The following is a 23,697-nucleotide window of genomic DNA, read 5'->3' as shown; positions in this document are numbered from 1 at the left end:
AAAGTTCAAAGTGGAGAATAAACCTATGACAGCCCTAAATGGGCCGCTCCAACCTTCCTCACTGCTCTTGTTCCTTTCTCTCTCTACTCTGTTGCCTGCTAATTCTGCTTTTTTAACATCAGCCTGTTCTCTCTTCTCACACAAAAAACAGAGCTTTGTCTCCCGCTGTTCTGAGTAGCCTTCCAATATCTTAATTTTATCAACTTTGCATCTCTTTACAATCTCATATTAAATCATGTGCTTGAGTTATACTTTTGAAATCTGGTACATTCCTTCTTCACTATAATTACAGAGAAAAAAAAAAGATGGGAGCTGACATTCTCTATCAGATATCACGGAAAAGTCATCAGTCTAATAGCCATTTCCTCCTAAAGGGTGGGTGGCTGTCTTCTAATAAATATGAACTGTTTTGTTATATTATATTGTATCATCTTGTACAGTATGGCAGTGCAAGATACTGTATTTATGGTATTATATAAACGCAGTGCTTGAAAAATTCACTGAACGCTTACTAGCCTGAAAACTGACTGTGCTAGCCAAGGTGAAAAATCCATGTCACCATGTCCCTGAGACCACACTCCCTGCAAATTAAAGGATTAAACAGTTTACTGTCCGTTTGCTATATTTAATTTTAACACATCAATCAACTTTTTAAAAGTAATTTACTAAGGGATTCTCTACATGGGGAATTATTCCAGAGTAACTATTCCTGATCCAATTCCAAAATGGATTAAGATGATTTGAAATAAGGTACTTTCATTCTGAAGTGTGTCCACATGTGGAGTTAATGAAAAATAGTTAATCCACTTTAAATTCCACCTCCCTCCCCCGCCTTATTCCGCATTAGCTTTCATATGTAGACAAGTACTAACTCAGTTTTGCTTTTGCTTCATATTTTCCCTTCCTGGCATCACTCCATGTTCCCCTCTCTTCTTTCCTACAATAGGAGGGGAGGGATAGCTCAGTGGTTTGAGCATTGGCCTGCTCAACCCAGGATTGTGAGTTCAATCCTTGAAGGGGTCACTTAGGGATCTAGGGCAAAAATCAATACTTGGTCCTGCTAGTGAAGGCAGGGGGCTGGACTCAATGACTTTTCAAGGTCCCTTCCACTTCTAGGAGATAGGTATATCTCCAATTATTATTTATATTATTATATTTTCCTGTGTTGTTTACAGTGGCTTTTCCTTTCTTTCTTTCTCCCTCCCTCTATTCTCTGAAAGCCCTAATTCTTTTTCCTAATTTATCTAGTCAATCTTCCTCACACCGCAGACTCCCCACACCTTCCCTAACATAAGAACTCATACATCGGACTTAAAAGCTACCACATACTTAACAACCGGGGACTAGACCGAAGGACTTAAGTAAAACGAGGGGCCACCCAGGGACACCACACAGAAAAGAAGCCACCACTATCTGGACTCCTACCATGATGACAAGGATCCAGGACCCTCGCTCAGGGGCTCCTTTTACTATAGCCCCCTTCACATGACCTGGATCTGTTACAAAGTCACATATCAAATGATAGGGGACATTAGGGTTGCCAATTTTCGTCAGACATATCCCCAGAGGTTTCATCACATGACATAATATTTAATTAAAGGTTAATCTTTAATTCCTGGAGACTCCCAGGGCAATCCTGGAAGTTTGATAACCCTCAACAGCATCCTCTGATTCAACTGTTTATGATTCCTTTTTTTTAATTAAATGACAATAAAACATGATACCAATCAAAACTGATCACCACAAATTAATCCGTCTCTGAATAACAATGGTCTTCTAATCACAAAGCCACTTCTTGTTCTCAATGCAGTTTCTTCTTCAGTGGCTAACTCAGTTGCAAAGGAAGAGCTTCCACCTGGAACCTGTATTTGCTGTCCTTAGTGGTTTTCAATGCCAGTGATTGGGTGGGCATGCGTTACTTTTGTCAGCAGCACTCCAGATGTCCTGGTTTTCTTTACTGGTCTTCAATTCCCATTTTAGAACTGATTCTCATACATAGTTTCAGATATGACCTCGGTGCAGCTAATAAAACTCTTAGTGAGTGGATGGTCAAAAGGTGAAGCATGTAGAACCAATCTATCTAGGTATGACCTTAGATCGCACACTGAGTTACCAGGCCCACCTGGAGAAGACAGCAACTAAAGTTAAGACGCGCAACAATCTTCTTAGCAAACTGGCAGGTTTATCATGGGGTGCTCGTGCTCCAACTTTGCAGACACCAGCTCTTGCCACCTTGTATTCGGTGGCGGAGTACTACGCACCAGTTTGGAGTCGATTGTCACACACCAAACTGGTGGAAACACAGTTACTTGCCACCATGAGTATCATCTCCGGCACCCTGAGTCCGACTCCACTCCCGTAGCTCCCAGTTCTGAGCAATATTGCTCCTCCTCATATTAGACGAGAGGTTGCCACTGGCAAGTTACTGGAGAAAGTATGCGCCAACTCAAGCCTACCGCTGCACAATGACCTTTTTAAACAACCGGCTGCACTTTTGCCGTCACGTCGCCCATTATGGTCTCATCCGCCACGCCAGGATGTTAGGGCGGAAACACTCTGGCGACAGGAATGGATATCAGTTACAATCCCCAACCAGTCCCTTGTTACCAACCTCACAATTTGTCCGCCAGGTTTTGACCTCCCCGTTGCCAATGGTCCCTGTTGAACAGGTTCCAGACTGGGCAAGGTCTCTGTGCAGCCAACCAGTATCGCTGGGGCCTTCGTGACAGCCCTTTGTGCAACTGCGGTGCAACACAGACGATGATGCACATTGTCAATGAATGCCTGCTGACTAGGTTCAGCAGTGGCCTAGAACTGTATCACGCCACTGAAGATGCCATCACTTGGCTAGCCGACTATGCACTCACTAAATAAAGGTGAGTGGATGCCAACCTCTATGGTTACTAAGGCTAAGTCTACAGCACACGCCACTGGTGCCAGCACGTAAGGTACGTGTAGTGACACACCACAGTGACAAGCTGCGCAGCTATACACGTCAGTGCAATACTCTGGCAGCGGGGAGCTGCCTGTTGGAATTATTATTATTAAGGCTACATTTTAGTCATGGGTATTTTTAGTAAAAGTCACGGACAGGTCAAGAGCAGTAAACAAAAATTTAAAGCTTGTGACCTGTCCATGACTTGTACTATATACCCCTGACTAAATGTTGGGGAAGGGGGCAGACAGGAGTGCTGCATGTGGTGGGGAGGAAGGCCAGGGGGCAGTGCAGGTGCTCAGGGAGGTGGGCCGGGGGGGCAGGCAGCAGCGCGCAACCTGGGACCCCCACTTGTGTTGGGGGGGTGTCTGTGTTTGGGGCTGGCAGGCTCCCTACTCGGCTCCACGGCCCCCCAGAAGTGACAATACCCCTCAGCTCCTAGGCAGAGGCACAGACATGCAGCTCTGCGTGCTGCCTCCTCCCCAAGTGCCAGCTCCACAGCTCCCATTGGCTGCAGTTCCCCACCAATGGTGCTGGGGGGGGCGGGGGCCCGAGACTGCCTCAGCACCAGCTGGTGCAGCTAACCCGAGGGCTGCCCAAGCCACTCAGGCGGCCCCAGGCCAGCCACATTGGCCACTACAGAAGTCACAGAAAGTGACTTGCATTACAAACTCGCAGACTTAATTATTATTAATACAGAGTATCACCACAATATCAATGTAACCATAAATACCTTTATTAAATTCAAAGGCTGAATGGTATTTATCCAAACGTGCCTTAAATGCCTAAGCAATAATTACAACCATACAGTAGCATGAACTTATAAGCATTGATCAGCTGCTTACAACAGGACTGGACCTAGGGCGCTCAAACCCATGTTGGGTGGCTCCAACTGAACAGCAGGTACTAGCAAGGAACTTTGAAGACTTTACACTTTTATACCTTACAATTGGAACGTACATGACTATGGTCACTGCTTCTTGAATTCCTTTCTTTGTTAAAATCAGTCAGAGCCATCTTGATAATTGGGGCTTTTCGTCAAAGAGTTTTCTCCCATCTTATCAGCTACCTTTCAGGTCGTTTTTCCAATGAAGCCACATTCCAAGCCCAGTATTATCAATTAAGCATAGCACCTTTCAAGGCCATCCCACGACTGCTAAACACCTGCATTTTACATAAACTGCAATGACCAATGCATATATATTATTTAGCCAAACTTATTAAACCTTTTATATACCTATCTAACCGTATACTGCTAGAACCATTCTGTGCTGCTGGAGTCTTTCACAGCGGCAGGGAAAGGCTCTGGCAGCCTGCTGGGGCTACTTTTCCTTCTGCGAGAGCCTTCCTCTGCATCAGGGAAAGACTCCATCAGCGGGACACTACACTGCTAAAAAATAGCAGTGTAGATGGGGGAGGCACTGCTTGGGCATGTAGAGTTGTATTGGGGTTCAAACCCTAAAGATTCTGGTGTATCTTTACTCACCTAAGCAGTGCCTCACCATCTAACATTGCTATTTATACTGGCAAGTGGGGGTATGTAGTATATATACCCTACACACTGCTGTAAGAAGTGTGCGGTTTATACGTACCCTCAGCGTACTAGTAACTGAAAGTCTATACTGATGCATGGGTGTAATAAGTAAAGTCATGTGTGTAAAAAGCCAAAAATGGCTGAGAACTTTCACACTGGACAGTAACAGACCACAAATTCCAACGGTGGTTGAACCTGGTGATATTTCTAAACAAAAAGCTCTCAAGTATGCTTGTAATTGTTTCCATTGCTTCACACTGACTGTTCAAATACTTCAGGTTTTAGTTGGCAGCTGGTATCAAGTGGAGTGCCCCAGGGGTTGGGGCACTCCACTTGATAGAGTGACAATCCTGGAATCTTACACATGATACATTTGAAGGTTCATCCCCACTCCTCTGTCTAGTGCAGGGGTTGGCAACCTTTCAGAAGCAGTGTGTCGAGTCTTCATTTATTCACTCTAATTTAAGGTTTTGTGTGCCAGTAATATATTTTAATGTTTTTAGAAGGTCTCTTTCTATAAGTCTATAATATATAACTAAACTATTGTTGTATGTAAAGTAAATAAGGTTTTTAAAATGTTTAAGAAGCTTCATTTAAAATTAAATTAAAATGCAGAGCCCCCAGGACCAGCGGCCAGGACCCAGGCAACATGAGTGCCACTGAAAATCAACTCGCGTGCCACCTTCGGCACACGTGCCATAGGTTGCGTACCCCTGGTCTAGTGAAAGAAAGGAGGCACCTGTGTGTTCACTGCTCTCATCCTGGGCGGAGCACACACTGGAACAGCATAAACCTGACCTGATGCTTGACAATTTCACTTCTGCCCCTAGGGATCTGAACAATAGCAGTGTATCTGACCAGTCTCAGGACTTTGTCTATGTGGAAAAAAATAACACCAGTTTAACTGAAACTGGTGCAAACACCTAGTAGGTGCTCTTATTTTGGTTTAAGAGCATCTTTTCAAGGTTTAGATTAAACAGATTCCTTTAATCTGTTTAAAATAAACTGAAATATTGGATAATGGACTCTTCAGCCTAGAAGACTGGCTGGAAGTTGAAGCTTGACAAATTCAGCATGGAAATAAGGTACAAATTTATAACAGTGAGGTGAGGGTAAGTAACCAATGCACCAATTTACCAAGGGTGGCGGGGCATTTCCAGAGCAAGACAGGCTGTTTTGCTAAAGGAGAGGCTGGAGCTCCAGAGCAATGAACCCAGAGAAGTTGTGTGGCCGGTGCCAAGCAGGGGGTGGAACAGAAAATCATAGAATCATAGAATATCAGGGTTGGAAGGGACCTCAGGTCATCTAGTCCACCTCCCTGCTCAAAGCAGGACCAATCCCCAACTAAATCATCCCAACCAGGGCTTTGTCACGCCTGACCTTAAAAACCTCTAAGGAAGGCGATTCCACCATCTCCCTAGGTAACCCATTCCAGTGCTTCACCACTCTCTGAGTGAAAAAGTTTTTCCTAATATCCAACCTAAACCTCCCCCACTGCAACTTGGAACCCCCTTTCATGTAGTTGAAAGCAGCTATCAAATCCCCCCTCATTCTTCTCTTCTGCAGACTAAACAATCCTAGTTCCCTCAGCCTCTCCTCATAAGTCATGTGCTCCAGCCCCCCAATCATTTTTGTTGCCCTCTGCTGGACTCTTTCCAATTTTACCACACCCTTCTTATAGTGTGGGGCCCAAAACTGTACACAGTACTCAAGATGAGGCTTCACCAATGTCGAAAAGAGGGGAATGATCACGTCCCTTGATCTGCTGGCAATGCCCCAACTTATACAGCCCAAAATGCCGTTAGCCTTCTTGGCAACAGGGGCACACTGTAGACTCATATCCAGCTTCTCATCACTGTAACCCCTAGGTCCTTTTCTGCAGAACTGCTGCCTAGCCATTCGGTCCCCAGTCTGTAGCAGTGCATGGGATTCTCCTGTCTCTGCACTTGTCCTTGTTGAACCTCATCAGATTTCTTTTGGCTGAATCCTCTAATTTGTCTAGGTCCCCCTGTATCCTATCCCTGCCCTCCAGCGTATCTACCACTCCTCCCACTTTAGTGTCATCTGCAAACTTGCTGAGGGTGAAGTCCATGCCATCCTCCCGATCATTAATGAAGATATCAAACAAAACTGGCCCCGGGACCGATCCCTGGGGCACTCCACTTGATACCAGCTGCCAACTAGACATGGAGCCATTGATCACTACTCATTGAGCCCAACGATCTAGCCAGCTTTCTATCCACCTTATAGTCCATTCATCCAGCCCGTACTTCTTTAACTTACTGGCAAGAATACTGTGGGAGACTGTATCAAAAGCTTTGCTAAAGTCAAGGAATAACCATCCACTGCTTTCCCCTCATGCACAGACCCAGTTATCTCCTCATAGAAGGCTATTAGGTTAGTCAGGCATGACTTGCCCTTGGTGAACCCAGGCTGACTGTTCCTGATCACCTTCCTCTCCTCTAAGTGCTTCAGAATTGATTCCTTGAGGACCTGCTCCATGATTTTTCCAGGGACTGAGGTGAGGCTGACTGGCCTGTAGTTCCCTGGATCTTCCTTCTTCCCTTTTCTAAAGACGGGCACTACAGTAGCCTTTTTCCAGTCACACTGGTCCCATCTAGGTTTATCATCAACCATATGTGCCTGGTTCAAACCGGACTCAGTGTCCACACACACAGCTTCTTGCGCCAGTTTAACTCCCCGGGTTTGCCATCATCACACCGTGCACGGCCCGGGCCCCGGGAGCGGCCGCGGGCCCTGGGGCTGCCTGGCAGCGCGGACTCGGGCACGCGGGGTCAGTTACCCGCACATCCCACAGCTCGGCCGGGGGGGGGGGCGCGAAGGGGCGTTTAGGAGCCGGGGGTTCGAGCGCTGGGGGGAGGGGCGGTTAGACAGCCGGACGGTCCCAACCACATGGATCCCGGGGAGGAGGGGGTTGGACCCTGTGCAGCGGCAGGGAGAGTCTCTGCGCAGGGGACACGCTACCTGAGAGGCGATGCTCCTCCGAAAGGGACAAGCCGCCATGGCTCACTTCGAACGAGCCGCGCGTGCGCCCCCGTCCCCACCACGCGTGGACTAGCCCATCGGGGAGGAGCCGTTCCTTCCTGTCTGTCAAAGGGGCGGCGGACTGTACAACCCACGGAGGGGTGAGCAGCTCCCCCCACCCCCGCGCCGGTGTTTGAGCCGGGCAGCTGGCGGGGAGGAGCCGCAGGGGTGGACCATCCCATTGTGTAAAAGGGGGAAGTAGTTTCCAAGTTCACTTTGCGGCTGGAGGAAGTGAACTCGCCCTGTTGTCGGAGATTTGCGCATGCGCCAGTAACTTCTCGCGCGCTCGCTCGAGTGGGCGGAGGGGCTGGACACGGGAGCGCGTGGGGGCAAGAATGAGCACGAGCTCCGTCTCCAAGGTGGGTAGGGGAGGGGGTCACTGACCCCGCGTGGCAGCCCTGCTGGTCCGCGCGCTGGGGCCCTGGGGCAGCTCAGCGCGCGGATCGGGCCGGCGGCCCAGTCAGTGGGTCCGGGCGGCTCCCGCGGACTGGGGGACGCGGGTCCGCTCCCCGCCCAGGGCGCTGGGGGACTCCCCCGCGGGAGCTCGGCCAGGAAGGAACCTGGAGTGGAGCCCGCTCTCCTGTGGGGCTGCTGGCCCGACCCTGGGCGGGTAGGAGGCAGGTGTTACAGCAGGGAGGTGGGGCGCGAGGCACGTGTGCACTGGGGGGGGGCTGTTTGTGTAACCCCATCCCCTAGGGACACCCGCCCCCCCGCCGCCGTACGTTCCCCGGGGCCGCCTTCCCCGTTAGAGCAGGAGCGGAGCAGTGTTGACTCCTTTTGTTATGCCTGTTTATAGCAGCCTTGCATTTGGTTTTTTCTTGTACTGTAAATACATATACTGCAGCTCCAGAAACACTCACAGGGCGCAGATGCTGTCTGTACAGCCAGATTGTCTTCCACAGACATTGAAGCACGTGCAGAACTTTATTCACGTGACTAAAGCCAAATAAGTTCTGGCAGGACCTGTCCCCGACACCCAGCAATAGTAGCATGCGCTATATAACAGAGGAGATATGTACAGATACTATGTCCTACTGCAGGGAGGAGCGGGATAGAGACCATGGGACTATGTAGTTTTTATTTTGCTACAGGAGTGTGATCAATATGCTGCCCTGCTATTGTCACATTAGACTGTGTTTGTAAAAAATAGATTGTAGTGTTAGACTGTGCAGAGGTAGTGGGTGATATTGGAGTGAGAGAGATGTATGCAGGCTTTATAACAGTGAGGAGGTGGATATGATATAGGGCATGGGATATTATTTATTCATAATCTTATACCACAGAATATCAGTGTACTTTGTTAATCAATGACACTGATAATTGAAAACATACAGACTTATAAGCAACCCTACTTTTCATAAAAACGTGTGTGACCAACAACCATCAATTAAGAGAAATCAGAACAAAAATAAAAGCAAAATAGTGTTCAGTCCAAAGTATGGACCTAGCTACTATGATCCCTGGCTTCATCCCCACAGATTACACTGTTACAGTTCATTTTACTTGTGGATGAGGTACAGGTCCTACCCTCATGCATGTTAAGCATCAAAATCAATGTGAGTACATTATTTCAGAACTCCATGCATACCACTAGCTCCTAGTTTTCTTCAGAACTGAATTTGAAGTCCTGGTCCTAGGGTCTGATCTCAAGTCATTTGAAGTTGGTGGAAAGACTCCTATTGACTTAAATAGGCTTTCGACCAGGGTACTAATCTCTACTCTACCTGGTCTAGAATTTGACTCTCAAAGATTACCTAACTATCCATACCAACCAAAATCCAGTGCTTCATGCAGACAGTTTAGCCAAAGATTAATTTTAGCTATTTGGATGTTGGGTTCAATGGAAAGTCCTGCCCCCAAGCTTGACCATTATCAAGATCCAAGTCTTGTCTTTTCATTAAAGCCTTCCTGCAGTAAACTCCTGTGACCAAAACAGCGCTAGCAAGAGATGAGGGATAAGAAGACTGGGATAGGAACAGGTCTTATCTCTCTCACCACTGGTTTCTTGTCCCAATCTCCATTCCTCAGGCTTCTCATTCTGGTCCCTGGCTCCTTGCCCAGCAAGTCCTATTCCTCACCCTCCAGGCTTGTTTTGTGTCTCAGTCCCAATCTCCTGTCCCTTCCCGTCTAACCAGTCCCAGCTGTTTGTCCAATCTCTCTCTCCCCTTCCTGTCCCCACTGGCTCCCAGTCCTAGTCTCCCTCCATGGACACTTCATCCAATCTCAATCTTCCCTCTACGTGTCTCACTGACTCTCTCTTTTCCCATTTTCCCCCCAACCCAAACTTCTTGTTTGATTTTAGTTTTTCTGCAAACGGGCTCCCACTCTCTTTCCCTCAACTGTTTCCCTCATTGGTTCCTAGTCTGCTTGCTCAATAGGTTCCAGCCTTCCTTTTGCCCACAACTCCCAGTCCCAGCCTCCTTGCCCAGCCAATCCCAATTTCTCCCCCCCTTTCAGTCTCAGTTTCATCAGATGCCTTGTCCAATCTACTCCTTTTCTTACCCCTTAGTCCAGCTTTTGTATCCTCTGTTTTTGAATTGGATGGCTTCCTCTTCTAATGGCCTGGGTGCCAGCAGAGCAGGCCATTGAGAATATGTCTAACTGCAGTTTGAAACCCGTGACTGGCCTGACTTGGGCTCATGTGGTGTGCTTGGGCTGGGTCTGGGACCTAGTGAGGTGGGAGGGAGCATGCTCAGTCACACTATGGAGATGGCACATAGGCAGTGTGGAGGTCTGCATGAGGATCTGTGAGAAGCTCAAACATGCTTAGTGAGAATGGAATCTTCAGATATATTATATGCTAAAACTGAAGAAGTCTTAACTGAGCATAGGTGAGTTATGATTTTTCAAAGGCTTGCAACCTGGCCAAATTTGGGTAAATTTTCACAGGGACAGCAAAAGGCCCATCCCTGGAAAAGGCACTCTCCTGCCACGTTTCAAGTCCCTGTTCCACAGCATTGGGTCACTAGAGCTATTCAAAGAAAAGGTTGTCAGAATTTTTTTACTAGGGCAAAACAACATATTTTTCTCTAGCCTAGTTCTCAGAAGCAGCTAAACCATTTTAGCTGAAAATTTCAAAAAAAACAAAAACAAAAAAAAATTCAGACTGAGGCAGATACTAGGCCTGAAAAATTTTAGCCCAAATGGGTAAAATTCACAAAGTTATAAGCAACTGAAAACGGAGTCTTATATTGGGAAGTGTCAGACAACCTTAATAGTATGTATTCTGCCTATGATACCTACGTGGTATGTATACACTGCAGCTGTTAGCATGCTTCCCAGCACAAGTAGATAGGTGTGCTGGCTCTGTGCAGGCTAACCTTCTAAAAATAGCTGTGTGGTTGTGACAACTCAGGCTAACCATATATGAGAAAGATAGCTAGGTGGGTTTATACTCAGGCAGCTAGCCTGAGCTGCTGCCTGCATTACTGTGGCCACACTACTATTTTTAGCTCAAGCTGAGCAGCGTGTGTCTGTCTACCCATGCTAGGAAGCATGCTGTCAGCTGCAGTGAAGACATATCCACAGAGGGAATGAGAGCCTGTGAACCCCTTTGTGTCATATTCTCTGTTCTATAAATCACCCATCAAAGGGGTTATCAGGTTCCCTCCCACAGTGTAACGCAGTTTTTTTTGTATCTCCTGTGCAGTATATCACACACCCCAGTGATTACACACATTTGTGTGCATACCTCCTGCTGCTGCCCATTTTATGTGGATTATCCTGATGATTTGTGTGTGTGGTGCTGCAGTGCTTGTGACTGATGTAACACACTTTGTCTGCTGTACCTTTTTCATTACACTTCACATTCTGACCCTACCGAAAAACAGATGTTCAGTGCATGTTAGTGACATCTTAAAATGGATAGAAGTAAAACTGATATGCAGCTGCACTGAGCACTAGCTCTGCTACTGCAGATGGAGATTGTGCTTTTTTTTTTTTTTTAAACACAAATTTGGTTTGGCACTTCCTTCTATTGCCATGGAGCACTCCTCCTGTGTCACTAATATTGGTGATCAAAGATTTAAATGAAATAGTGTTTGCTGTCCATGTACATGTGTTATTTTAAATCACTCCTGTATGTCTCTTGACTCTGAATTAAAAGTTTATATCTGGTTTAAGATTAGGGTTAGGATTGTGGCAGCTATTTACAAGGGGGTAATGGTCTCAAAATTGAATCCAAAATGTGGGGTCTTCCTCCTCAGCTGTGTGTTACTTTAGAGGATTGCAAGGTCCCTTGCTTGTGACATCTGTCTTCTACAGTGGTTCTTCTTTTTCTTTTTACTCTGTAGCCTTGTGTACCCTGACATTTTTAGGGGAATCTCCCACCATTGCATGGGCCAATCTGATTTTTACCATCATGTCATCTTGACTTGTTCTGATCAGAGTTAGATGACATGGGTAAAAATGCCAGTGTAGATCCTGCCGCAAAGTCCTTTCCCAGCATTGTATGTCATCTCTGTGAGAAGAGGATTGTATTGCTTCTCTCTGTTGTCATTGGTATGATGGGAACCTATGGTGTTTTGTGGTGGGGCATTAAATCCCCACTTCATGTTTTATAGGGGTTCTACTTTATTGTGTTTGTTCCATTCCAGAAATAGCAACTTGAATTTCCTTTCTTTATTTTTCCTTTCAAGTTACATTTTACTGTTATTTTTAAATGCACTGTGTCTGATATATTTTGATGTCCTACTTTTTTTCTTTTTAGGAACTATAATTTTTAACCACAAATAGCTTTGTATTTTTAAAATGTTTTTTATAAATTGTGAAACCATGTATGTTGTTTTGAAAGCCTAGTTCCCTCCTTTGAGAAACCACTTGTTGCACCATATTGTAGTTAGACATTTTCCCAAAGTAAGACATCACCTCCCCCATTCCAGATGTTTTGAAACAAATCTAATTAGGACTTACAGTTTTAAATATATTCTGTCTTCCTTTCACATAGATACGCTGTAGCCTTGCTACTTCACTCTGATACCATCAGATTTTGTAAGCCAAGTACAGTTGGTGAGCAGGTGCTTAGAGTGGAAACCTCAAAGGGAAAATTCAGGTGCTGTAGGAAATGGTAAATTCAGTAGGTGATACTCTTCCTCTGAGTCAGTACTGAATGTGCGTCTCCTGCATGATTTTAGGAGAGATTGGATCTCAAGAGAGATTATCTTTCAGGTGAGATATCAAATATAGGTCCTTACCACTATTGTTAAGAGCGGGAGTGCTGCCTCTATTAGACTGGCCCAATTTGAGTAGTTAAAATATTTAATTTCCCCTGCATTTCAGTTGGATATGATATTCCTCACTTCCTGTCTTAAGCTAATATGTAGTTTTGCTGTGTACTGTTTCAGTTGGTGTGGTTCACCCTAGCATGAGTGCATGGTAGGTGAACTAAAGGATTTCTTCTGTTTCCAATACACTTTGGAAACCCATCTGAATGAAAGATATTATGTTGCACTTCACTGCATAATCCATTTATGCAAAAAATGATCATGACCTGACCAAATTAGACTGCATAAATTACTATTCTGGTTAATATCATGATGGCTTATTGTAAACTGCATTACAAATTGAGGTTCTGATGTAGCTTTCTACAGTGAAACCATTCCAGGTAAGTGAATACTCTGAATAATCATGGTATTTTTTTTTTTGTCCTTCCACTTTTTTCAATAGCTTTTAGTATGTGTGATAACATATACCACTGAACATATACAAAAGTACTTATAGATTAATAGATCCATAGAGTTTAAAGTCAGAAGAGACCAGTAGATCATCTAGTCTAGCCTTCAATATTCTATGGACCATTAAACTTTACCCAGTTACCCTTGAGCCCAATAACTTGTGTTGGCTTAGACAGAGCATCTCTCCTAGAAATGCATCCTGTGTTGAACTGAAAATATCAAGTTATGGAGAATGATGTGAAAATTTACACAGCTGTTCATTCCATTGGGTAACTGCAGAGTCTTTATGTAAACATTAAAGTAGCAGTCAAAATTATGCACATAAATTAACTACAAAATATCATTTATGAACTGTGTGCTCTTGCGTGGTGTTGCCAGCTATGCTCGGAAAATTCATGCACATTTTTTTTCAGCATTGATGCATCTGCACTGGAGCTACCAGTGAGGGAAACTATTATCAGCTGAGCAGCCATTTATACCACTATCTCATTTAATCCTGCTTATACAAAATTGTCAGAATCCCTTAATTAACTTGTGATGGACCATCTGAATAGTTAGTGCTCAGAGAAGAGTTGGATGACAAAGTTTACACCCAGTTGATGACCCTGCCTACATTTTTTTAAAAGAGTTTGGTGGTATAGACATATCGGTAGAGCTATATCAGCAAACCTGCTATACCTCTACTGGTATGTCATGTCAGTAACATTTTAAAACTTCTAGATTTATAATTTAGTTCCATATGAATTTTAATGTAAAGTTGCAATAGCACAAGTTTCAAATTATTTTTTACAAAGCATCCAGTTGATTTAAATCAATGACTTAAAAAAATAATTACATGATTTAAATCATCTTGATTAAAAGTATGTACCCAGGTTTCCAGCGCTGCAAGAGAATATTTAAATTATACATGCTTTAATTGAATTTAAAATATGTTGAAATGCTGTGTTCATATTTAGTTTTTTAAACTGTTTTAAAACAAAATCTAAAGTTTGCGCTGTAAGTGGTTTTATTAGAAATTAAAACATTTGGTATCTGAGAGCAGGGGTTCATTTGCACATACACAAATGCATATGTATTTGCATGTCTAATTTTCATTTGCAGTTACTCTAATAGGGCCTGCAAATAGTCACTTAGGCACATAACTTGTCCAGTGCATATATTTATATGTGCAATGAAAAGAAAAAAGTTCATGCTTTCCTGTCTGACATTTGAAAATTGGGCTTTTTATATTCGTATGTATTCCATCTACTCTGGACTGACATTATTAAGCAGATATCTGTTTTTACACTGCCTCTTATAATTTACCTTTTTGAGAAGTAAGGGAAATTCTTTCGCTCCGGGTCAGAATCTTCTAGTCTAGGTTTAGTAATCTTTCTTTGGTCGTATAGAAGTTCCTATTTGGAAATATAGGACTTGACATACAAAGTCAGACTATCTATTTTAGGTATTTCTGTTCTCCCCAATACTTTAGTGTCAGAGCACCTCACAATGTTCAGTGTTTTTATTGTCACAACGCCTGTGTTGGTGGGTGTTATGCATTATCCCCATTTTACTGATAGGGAACTGAGGCACAGAGAGACCAAAAAGACTTGCCACACAGGACATCTGTGGTGGAACAGAGAGTTGAACCTAAATCTACCAAATCTCAAACTAATACCTGAACTGCTGCAGAAGCCTTCCTTTCTTGGAACTGTGGTCCTTTTAATCCAGCATCCTCTCTCTCACAATGGCCAGTACCAGATGCTTCAGAGAAAAGTGCATGCAACCTTGTATTAGACAGATGTAAAATAATCTGCCCTCCACATTCTCCTCCTAATCCCTAGTAGTTAGATATTGGATTAAACCCTGAAGTACGAGGTTTAATATCTCTTCCAACAGCATATGTTAGCATTAACTATTACTTTTTATCCATGTAAACATCCAATCCCTTTTTGAATCTTGCTAAGGTTTTGGACCCAACAGCATCATTTAGCAGTGAGCGCCACAGTTTATTTACGTGTTGTTGTGTGGAAAAAAATAGTTACTCTTCTTGGTTTTGAATTTGCGATATTTTGATTTCATTGAATGCCTTCTTGTTCTTGTATTGCGTGACAGAGAGAACAGAAGTTCTTGATTTACCTTCTCTATATCATCCATTATTTTATGTCCCCTCTATTCATTTCCTTTCTAAGATACACAATTTTAATATTTTCAGTCTCTCTTTGTATGAGGTTTTTTTATGCCCCTAGTTTTTTGTTGTTGTCCTTCTGTGAGCCCCTTTTAATTCTGCAATATCTTCTTTGAGAGGGTGTGACCAATATTGTACCCAGTATTCTAGATGGGGCTCTATTATTGATTCATATAAATGTCATTGTAATAATTTCTATATTATTCTCCATCCCATTCCATATGCGTCCCAACATCTAGTTTGCTTTTTTGATCACTGCTGCACATTAAGCAGAGGTCTTTATTGAGATGTCCACAGTGACACCCCAAGTCCCTCTGCTGAGTTGATGGAGTTAATTAAGATGTGTGAATAGTTATTTTGCTTTTATCAATGTTGAACTCCTTTTGTCATCTTGTTGTACGTTCACATGTTGATGTGGTCCCTCTGATGTTCCTCAGAGATCTCTCTGCCCTGGACTAACCTAAATTACTTTACCTGCAAATTGTGCCACCTCATTGCTGAACCACATGTTCTGGCTCATTAATAAATAAGTATATTAAACAACATTGGACCTGGTACAGAATCTTGAGGCGCCCCATTCTTAACCTTTTGCCCTGGTGAAAACTGACTGTTTTTTCCTACTTTTTTGTTACATGTCTCTTACCCAGTGTTACAGAGGGAATAAGAAGCCCATGAATGCTACCCAGAGCTTTGTTGAGGCTATTCCCTTGAGTTCTTTTCCATGGATGATTTATAAATCTTAAATCTATAAATATGAGGAAGAAATTCCAAGTGTTAATAGAGTGGGTTCTGCTGCTTTTCACAAGTTCCAGGGCTTTTTACTTTTCATAATCGCTGGAAAATATTGAGGGGGGTGTGTGTGTGTGTGATTGAATTTCTGCCTTACTTATGTAGCCTTTTCAAGATAGGCTGAAGGGAAACACTGAACCTGATTATTCACTTGCTTGCATCAATTTTATGCCAGTGTAACTTCATGGAATTTAATGGATGGTGCTATACAGCAGTACTAGTGAGAGAAGACTCAGGCCCTATTTCTCCCAGTAAGGAAAAGTCTGCATACAGTTTGAGTATCCAGTTTGGTTAAATCTGTGTATCTTCATGGTGTGGATACTCTTAAATCACAGTGATCATCTAGTTTCATTTAATGCATAACACAAGCCATATAATTTTGCACAGGAATTACTGTGTGAAACTCTGTGGCCTGTGGTATTCACGAGGTCAGACTAGATAATCATGATGGTCCCTTCTAGATTTAAATTTTTTTATTTTTATTAAATCCATTTGAGTGCCTTAAATTGATTTTAGCTTAATCAATATAAGGCACTCTTAAACTGATTTCCGAATGTCCACACTAGGGTGTTGGAGTAATTAGCCAAACCAGCTTCTAAGATTCTTACTCTTGTGCTGGTGGTCGCTGGGTGCCTGACCAGCAGCTGCCGCTCTCCAGCCACCCAGCTCTGAAAGCAGCTTAGATGTAAGGGTGGCAATCCCACGATCCCTCTAAAATAACCTTGTGACCCCCTGCAACTCCCTTTTGGATCAGGACCCCAATCTGAGAAACTCTGGTCTCCCCTGTGAAATCGGTATAGTATAGTGTAAAAGCACAAACAAGACCAGATTTCACAGGGGGAGACAAGATTTCACAGTCCGTGACGTGTTTTTCATTGCCGTGAACTTGGTAGGGCTCTAAGTATTAGCCATAGTGGGAAACTTTTCTGAATTATTTTCCAGCTATAGGCAGAGCCTGTGTCTTTTATAATCTATAAATGAAAGCTTCAGGTTTTGTATTTTTTCTTTACTCTATTATGAGACATGCTTTACCTGCTTTAATTTTGTCTTAAAGTATCTGCATTGTTTCCTGTTGTGTTCTGTGTCACTAGTTGAGAGAAGAAGTGTGAGGAAATGGGGGTGAGAGAGGGATTGTTTTCAGATCTAGATTCCGGGAGTCTTCATAGATCCTTCCAGACCCAGGAGTTTTTTTCTTTTGTGGTAAAGCAAGGTTTTAGTTATTCCCATGAATTCTGTGTGTTTTGAAAAGCTTGTATCATTTTTTATAGCGAATGTAGTTTTAGGAAGCAAGGTGAGTTAGTACTTACTTAGTGTTTGCATATTTGTGGTTTACTACCAGAGCCTTGTTGACGATTTGTTCTGTTGTATTTTTTTTCTGCTACCGTGATCAACAGTGTAATAGTTAGTAACATTGACATTTAACTCCAACACCTAAAGATGGCATTTAACTCAATGAGACAAATGGAGCAGAACTGTTTCAAGTTTTCTGTAGATGCAGGAAGACAACATTGCAGTCACGTTGTCAAGGTTGTCTGCACAATTTTGGGCTAGAAACATAATTTTAAAAAATTACATCTTGGATTTTGGAGCACAATTCTGCAGCAAGGGATAGAATCTGCTGCAAGTTCTATGACTGCAAATTTGCATGATATATGAATACACAAGACCCTAAATGTAAATGCATATAATATTTGAGTCACTGTATATCCTACTGATATATTGGTCTGCTTCTTCATCCTTCACTCTCATGAGTAATCTTGAAGTCAGTAGGACTGTTCACAGGAGTAAGATCTGCCTGATTGTGCCCACATCAATATCCTCATTCAAAGTCAAAACTGATAAATCTTGAAAATATTCTCCTAAAGCTAATAAAACTCTGTAATTACCAACTAGGGATTAGTAAATACTAATGGGAAATTTAGTATATCCATTGGCAGTGAACAGACAATTACTGTAAAAGACAGCACAGAATGCTTTCCATTTGATTTCCATGCCAAGTGTTTTGTCTAGCTGTCTGTGATTTGTTTGCATTATTTTATTAATAGTGTTTTTATATTAGATTTGTAGTTACTGTCAAAGTACATACTTCAGTGAACAAAGTATGTCCCATAAAATCGGAAGAATTCTTAGAGATATGTTATAGATGTTAAATGTTCATCTCAACAGTGCTACTAAAGAAAAATTAATCTTTAACCTTCATCTTAGCAATTTGGATTTGCCCATGGTTGTTGATTTCTACCTTATTTCAATATCTGAATTTTGCATCCTACTTTTCTTTGCATACAGTATAATTAATTTACTGCTTAGTCTCAGTATCCTTACATTTGTTTTTAAAGTGTTAATAGAGTAGCTCTTCCATGTATCAATTGATTTGTTTTAATTTCTTCACTTTATTAATTACTGTTTAGTCACATTTCTTGTCACAACACGTTGGTTGGTAGATGGAGTTAAAAACCTATGGAAAGGTAGAAAACTCAGCCCAAGGTTTAGAGATGATGCTTTGAGCTCTGGAAAGAACAAAGTGGGGATACTACTTTCCATAGGTTTCCAGCTTGAAAGAAGAAGTGAAAGTCCAGATGGACTAATTTCTACATTGCTGCAATCACAGAATCCTAATGTCCTTAAGACATTGAAAGGCCAGTTCAGAATTAACAAATGTCGTTTTATTGGAACATTGAGATATTTGTCTTTTTCTGCTTGTTCCCTGTGTGCCTCAAGAATTCTGATGCGATGGAAACTCATTCTGAAGTTCACATTTTGCTTGCTACCCTCTAGGGCTGCTTTGTGTTTAAACCAAGTTCCAAGAAGAGAAGGATATTGTCACCAACAGGTTAGTGCATTTTGATATATATTGCCATGCTTTAGAAAGGATCACTTGATCCCGTAAGCCTCAACTCTGATTTTATTCTGTAATGCCCACATATGGATTTCATTTACTCCCCAATGCCAACACAGTATTGAAGAGCTGTCATCTCTTTAGCAGCAGCACCCCAGCTGGTTATTAACTGCTATGAAATTTCTTCATCTCCAGAGCTCTGCCTTCATTGCCTTCTTCATCTCTATAGAAATCTTTTTTCAGGAAAACTTTTTCTCCATACTGTATAAACAGATATTTTTGTCAAGCCAGTAAACAATAACTGATAAATCAAAGGAGAACCATCATTGGTAGGCACTGAATATTTTTACCTAATCAGAAGTGATGCGTCATTCAGCATGCCAATCATATTTTACTTCGCTTATCTGATTTTGGTGAGTTAAGAGGTTAGGAAAAAGCCCTTTGTACCCCTAAGGTTCTTGTCCATTGTTCCTCATTATTTATGCTTCCCATCCATCAGCACCCATGTAGTATTCACCATCTGAGAAGAACTAGACAAGACCGACTCCCCTTGGACCTATGAATAGTGCTGCTCGGTTCCTGTTGAAAGCAACTCAAGAGACATCCTGTCCTTACACCCAGGTTAAGCATGCTGCCTTGGCAGCACTCCTAATCCCTACTAGTCCCAGAGCTGTCAAAAGGGGTGACAATTTGAATGAAGAAGAGTGCAAAAAAGAAAAAGATATAGCCAGATTTTAAATCTCATTGGAAAACACTGCGGACTCTTATCACCAGAGGGCTATACTGTAACACCTGCTTTAAAATTAATCCAAAATGATTTTCAGGCCTGGCATGTCTGAAACCCCAGGAGCTTGAGATCGGGAAGTCTAACCTAGGTTTTCTAACTGTCAGTACAGAGCACTACTAGATAACTAAGACAGTGATTGGATTTTATCATGGGATAGACTTGGGACATCACAGTAGAATTTTTCTTTTACTGAAAGCTTTGTTTGTGTTAACATTCTGCTAAATTAATCTTGCTAAAACTGATGTTGCTCCAGTTTAGCAGCCAATATGCAATATCACTATCTTTGGGAATATTTCAATGAAATTTAATACAAATGTTAAGTAATTTGACTGGTTTACAATAGCAAATGTTTAGAATAATCTTTTAAATATCTTTTTTGGGAGATTTAACATGCTACTGGATTAAGTGAAATATCTAGTTAATTGCCACATCGCTAGAGGAAATGACATTCTCAGATTAAACAGATGCAATTTAATTGAGTAGGAGTCGTCTATTTTTTTTAAACCCTGAGGAAAAGAAGAATCCAGGAGTTGTCAAATATACAAATCAGCTCTCCATCTTTTAGTTATGCGTCTTGTGGTTCTGGCCATTGTTAAAAATATTGGCTGGTCACGGCATATGTGCACATGCACATCCCCCTCTTCCATCATCTACTCAGGACTAGATTTTTTTTTATGGTGTTTAGGTACCTAAAGATGCAGATATAGTACCTGGTGGAATTTTCATAAGTGCCTATGCATCTAATGCCCATTGGGACTTAAAATCCTATTAAAATCTGATTTGAAAATCCCAGTAGGTCCTGAGATAAATCTTTAGGCACCTAAATACCTGTAAGTCTGTTCCTCAGTCCAAGACACTGATTTTGTTTACCTTTCTTTCTGGCTAGTCAGAAAATGGACTCCACGTATGCATTTATAGGTACAAGAGAAGACCATGCATATGCACAAACGTCTATTAAGGCCTAAGAAATAGGCAGTGCTCCCTTGTTTGTATGTCCAGGTTTTTGGCCAAGTCCTGCAAGATGCTGAGTACTTTCAAATCCCATTAACTTCAGCCAGAATTGCTGGTACTCCACACCTCTCAGGACCAGTTCTTTGTGCACACTTGCACCTCACATCTGCTGTCTAGAGACTTGGGGGAAAAAAACCAAAATAATAATTTCGGTATGATCACACACACGTGGTGGTTTGTGTTGCTTTTAGTTAGTTTTAAAAAAAATAGATATGCAAGACCAAAGTCAGTGGTCACCAACTGGTTGATCGCAATCTCTGGCGGCAGTGCAGTGTGGCTGCCGCTAAGGCAGACTCCACACCGCTCCCGGAAGCGGCCACTGCCGCCCTGGGGGCAGGAGGGCAGCGGTCTCCCTCCGCGCTGCTCCTGCCTGCAAGCACCACCCCCGTAGCTCCCATTGGCCAGGAGAGCTGGAAGGGAGGTGCTTGCGGAGAGGGGCAGTGCATGGGGCCACGTGCCCCCCCGCCCTCCCCACCCTGGGGCCACAGGGTGCGTTGGCCCCTTCCGGCAGCCGAGTGAGGCCGGGATAGGCAGGGGGCCTGCCTTACCCTCGCTGCGCCCGCCGCCAACCCAGGAGCCACTGGAGGTAAGTGCTGCCCAGCGGGAGACTGCACTCCAACCCCCATCCCTGAGCCCCCTCCTGGAGCCACCACCTCATACCCTCTCCTGCACCCCAACACTCTGCCCCAGCCCAGAGCCCCCTCCTGCACCCAAACTCTCTCCTACAGCTTGCACCCCTTACCCCCTCCTGCACCCCAACCTCCTGCGTCAGGCTCACCCCAGAGCCCACACCCCCTGCCCCAGCCGAGTGAAGGTTGGGGAGAACAAGTGACGGGGTGGGGGGAGGGAATGGAGTGATCGGGGCAGGGCTTTGGGGATGGGGTGGGGCCTTGGGGAAGGGGCGGGGTAGATCCTGATCTTGGCCATAAAAAGGTTGGAGACCACTGGTGTAGGTAAATAATGGAACCCCCATCCAAGATCTCATTGATCACCAATAGTGATACATTCACAGGCGCACCAGCTTATTCATTTCTTACTCCTAAGGGAATTATGCGCCAAGAAATTTAAAATTCTGCACATTTTATTTGTCAATAAATAAATGTGGCTCCAGCATGGCAGTCAGGAGCACAGGCCACTGGCTGCATTGACGTGGGCGATCACCATGCAGCTCCCACTTCCCCTGGTACAGAGACTCGGCAGTGAGGCTGCACCTAGGGGGAGGGATAGCTCAGTGGTTTGGGCATTGGCTGCTAAACCCAGGGTTGTGAGTTCAATCCTTGAGGGGGCCACTTAGGGATCTGGGGCAAAATAGGTACTTGGTCCTGCTGGTGAAGGCAGGGGGCTGGACTTCATGGCCTTTTGGGGTCCCTTCCAGTTCTATGAGATAGGTATCTCTCAAATTATTCTTGCAAGGGCTGGGCTGGGCCTGCCCCAGAGCCCTGCCCCTCTGCACCAGGGGTTCCAGGTGTGGGTGGGCAGGTCAGCCCAGCAAGATCCAAGTGTGGAGGGGCTTAGTATGGGGGGAACCAGGTGTGTGGGGAGTGGTTTCTGTGGAGGCAATCTGGATGTGGGTGGCTCAGTGAGAGATCTGGATGCAGAGAGGCTCATTGTGGGGTTCCGGGTACAGGGGCAATGAGATTCTGCAGGGGATTGGGGTGAAGGTAGTTGGGGCTTGGGGGAGGGGGTGAAGGTGTGGGGGGATCAGTGGGGTGGAGTTCTGCGTGTGGGGGCTTTTTGGAGGGGACCAGGTATAGAGGGGTCAGGCTTGCCAGGGTGAGGGTTCAGTGGGCCTGCTTAACAGGGGAGCCCCAGCTGCTGCTGAGGGGACGCTGCATGTGGGCTCCCACTCCTTCCCCATGATTCCCCTGTCTTCTCCATCCCCCTCACTCCCACATTCCCTCCCCCTGCTCTATTCTACCCCTTTCCTTCCCCACTGTCTCCTCCCTCCCCCTTCCCTCATTTCCCCCAGCCCCAACGCGGGCACTCGCTGCTGCACGGAATAGAAAACAGGAAGGCTTCCAGAACACAGAAGGGGTGCAGGACTTGCACTGGGACCCAGGAGGCTGTGTTCAACTGCAGAGTTAGGGGAGCCATGGAAAGACAGCTTCCTTCAGCTGGGCAGCCCTGTGCTTGTAGAATGGGGGGGGCAAGTGGCATGTAACCCCATACGCCCCCCCATGCCTCGCCTCTGTTTGCAGGGGGGCAATCCCCCCCAAAAAACTGCATCCATGGTCACCCCCTTGCCCTCATGCTCTTCCCTTTGCTTCCCTGCCATTTTCTGCAGGGAAACACAAGAAATCGGGGAGGGGGCATTTTCTGCAGGTGTGCAGTCCTGCAGAATCCCCCCAGGAGTAATTTCTAGAGACTAGACTGCAGCTGATTGCTTAGTACCTGATTATTAAAGGGAACTTACAGTTCTGTTGTACCATTTATTTTTGTTTTCATGTCTTTGCTATTGCAAAGAGAAAAGTTAATCATTGTAGTCAATCCTGCATTGCCCTGACAGTTAACTGAACTGTTTATATAACCGTCAGCCATTGTACCCTTCCAGGTACTGTTAGCTGTCCTCTAAGCCAGGGGTTCTCAACATTTTTCTTTCAAAATGCTATAAGAACTCCATGGCCCACCTCTGCCAGAACATATAAAAGCCAGGGCTGGTGTTACGAGGTAGCAAACAGGGCATTTGCCTGGGGCCCCTGTGAAGCGAAGTTGCTCAGGCTTCTGCTTCAGCTCTGGGTAGTGGGGCTCAGGGCCTTGGGCTTCAGCTGTGCATGGCAGGGCTTAGGCTTTCTGCCCTTGGCCCCAGTGAGTCTAACACTGGTCCTGCTTGGGGGACCCCCTGAAATGTGCTCGCAGCCCCCCAGGGGGCCCCAGACCCCTGGTTGAGGACCACAGCTCTAAGCTACAGCAAGTCATGCTGA

General features: G+C 44.3%; 2 protein-coding genes across 9 annotated transcripts in view; one reads left to right on the top strand and one right to left on the bottom strand.

Annotated features, from left to right (window-relative positions):
- Positions 1 to 7,718, bottom strand: part of RARS2 (arginyl-tRNA synthetase 2, mitochondrial) — a 55,125-nt gene extending 47,407 nt beyond the window's left edge. For 2 of the 6 annotated variants that reach the window (XR_005597137.1, XM_039532874.1), the window contains exon 1: positions 7,455 to 7,718. Coding sequence is in view for 5 of the 6 variants with exons in the window: in XM_039532874.1 (XP_039388808.1) it covers positions 7,455 to 7,696 (242 nt within the window). In the remaining variant the exon portion in view is untranslated. Of the gene's footprint in view, positions 1 to 512; positions 582 to 6,920; positions 6,952 to 7,454 lie in introns of those variants that run through there. The other 4 variants (XM_039532870.1, XM_039532871.1, XM_039532869.1 and 1 more) reach the window with 4 other exon arrangements.
- ORC3 (origin recognition complex subunit 3) overlaps positions 7,684 to 23,697 on the top strand; it is a 77,639-nt gene continuing 61,625 nt past the window's right edge. Inside the window, exons 1-2 of one of the 3 annotated variants that reach the window (XR_005597136.1) lie at positions 7,684 to 7,873; positions 18,918 to 18,972. Coding sequence is in view for 2 of the 3 variants with exons in the window: in XM_039532867.1 (XP_039388801.1) it covers positions 7,850 to 7,873; positions 18,918 to 18,972 (79 nt within the window). In the remaining variant the exon portion in view is untranslated. The remainder of the gene's footprint in view (positions 7,874 to 18,917; positions 18,973 to 23,697) is intronic. The other 2 variants (XM_039532867.1, XM_039532868.1) reach the window with 2 other exon arrangements.

This window comes from Mauremys reevesii, linkage group 3, assembly GCF_016161935.1.
Source record: "Mauremys reevesii isolate NIE-2019 linkage group 3, ASM1616193v1, whole genome shotgun sequence".
Classification (NCBI taxonomy): Eukaryota; Metazoa; Chordata; order Testudines; family Geoemydidae; genus Mauremys; species Mauremys reevesii.
This window is presented reverse-complemented; position numbering and strand designations above follow the sequence as displayed.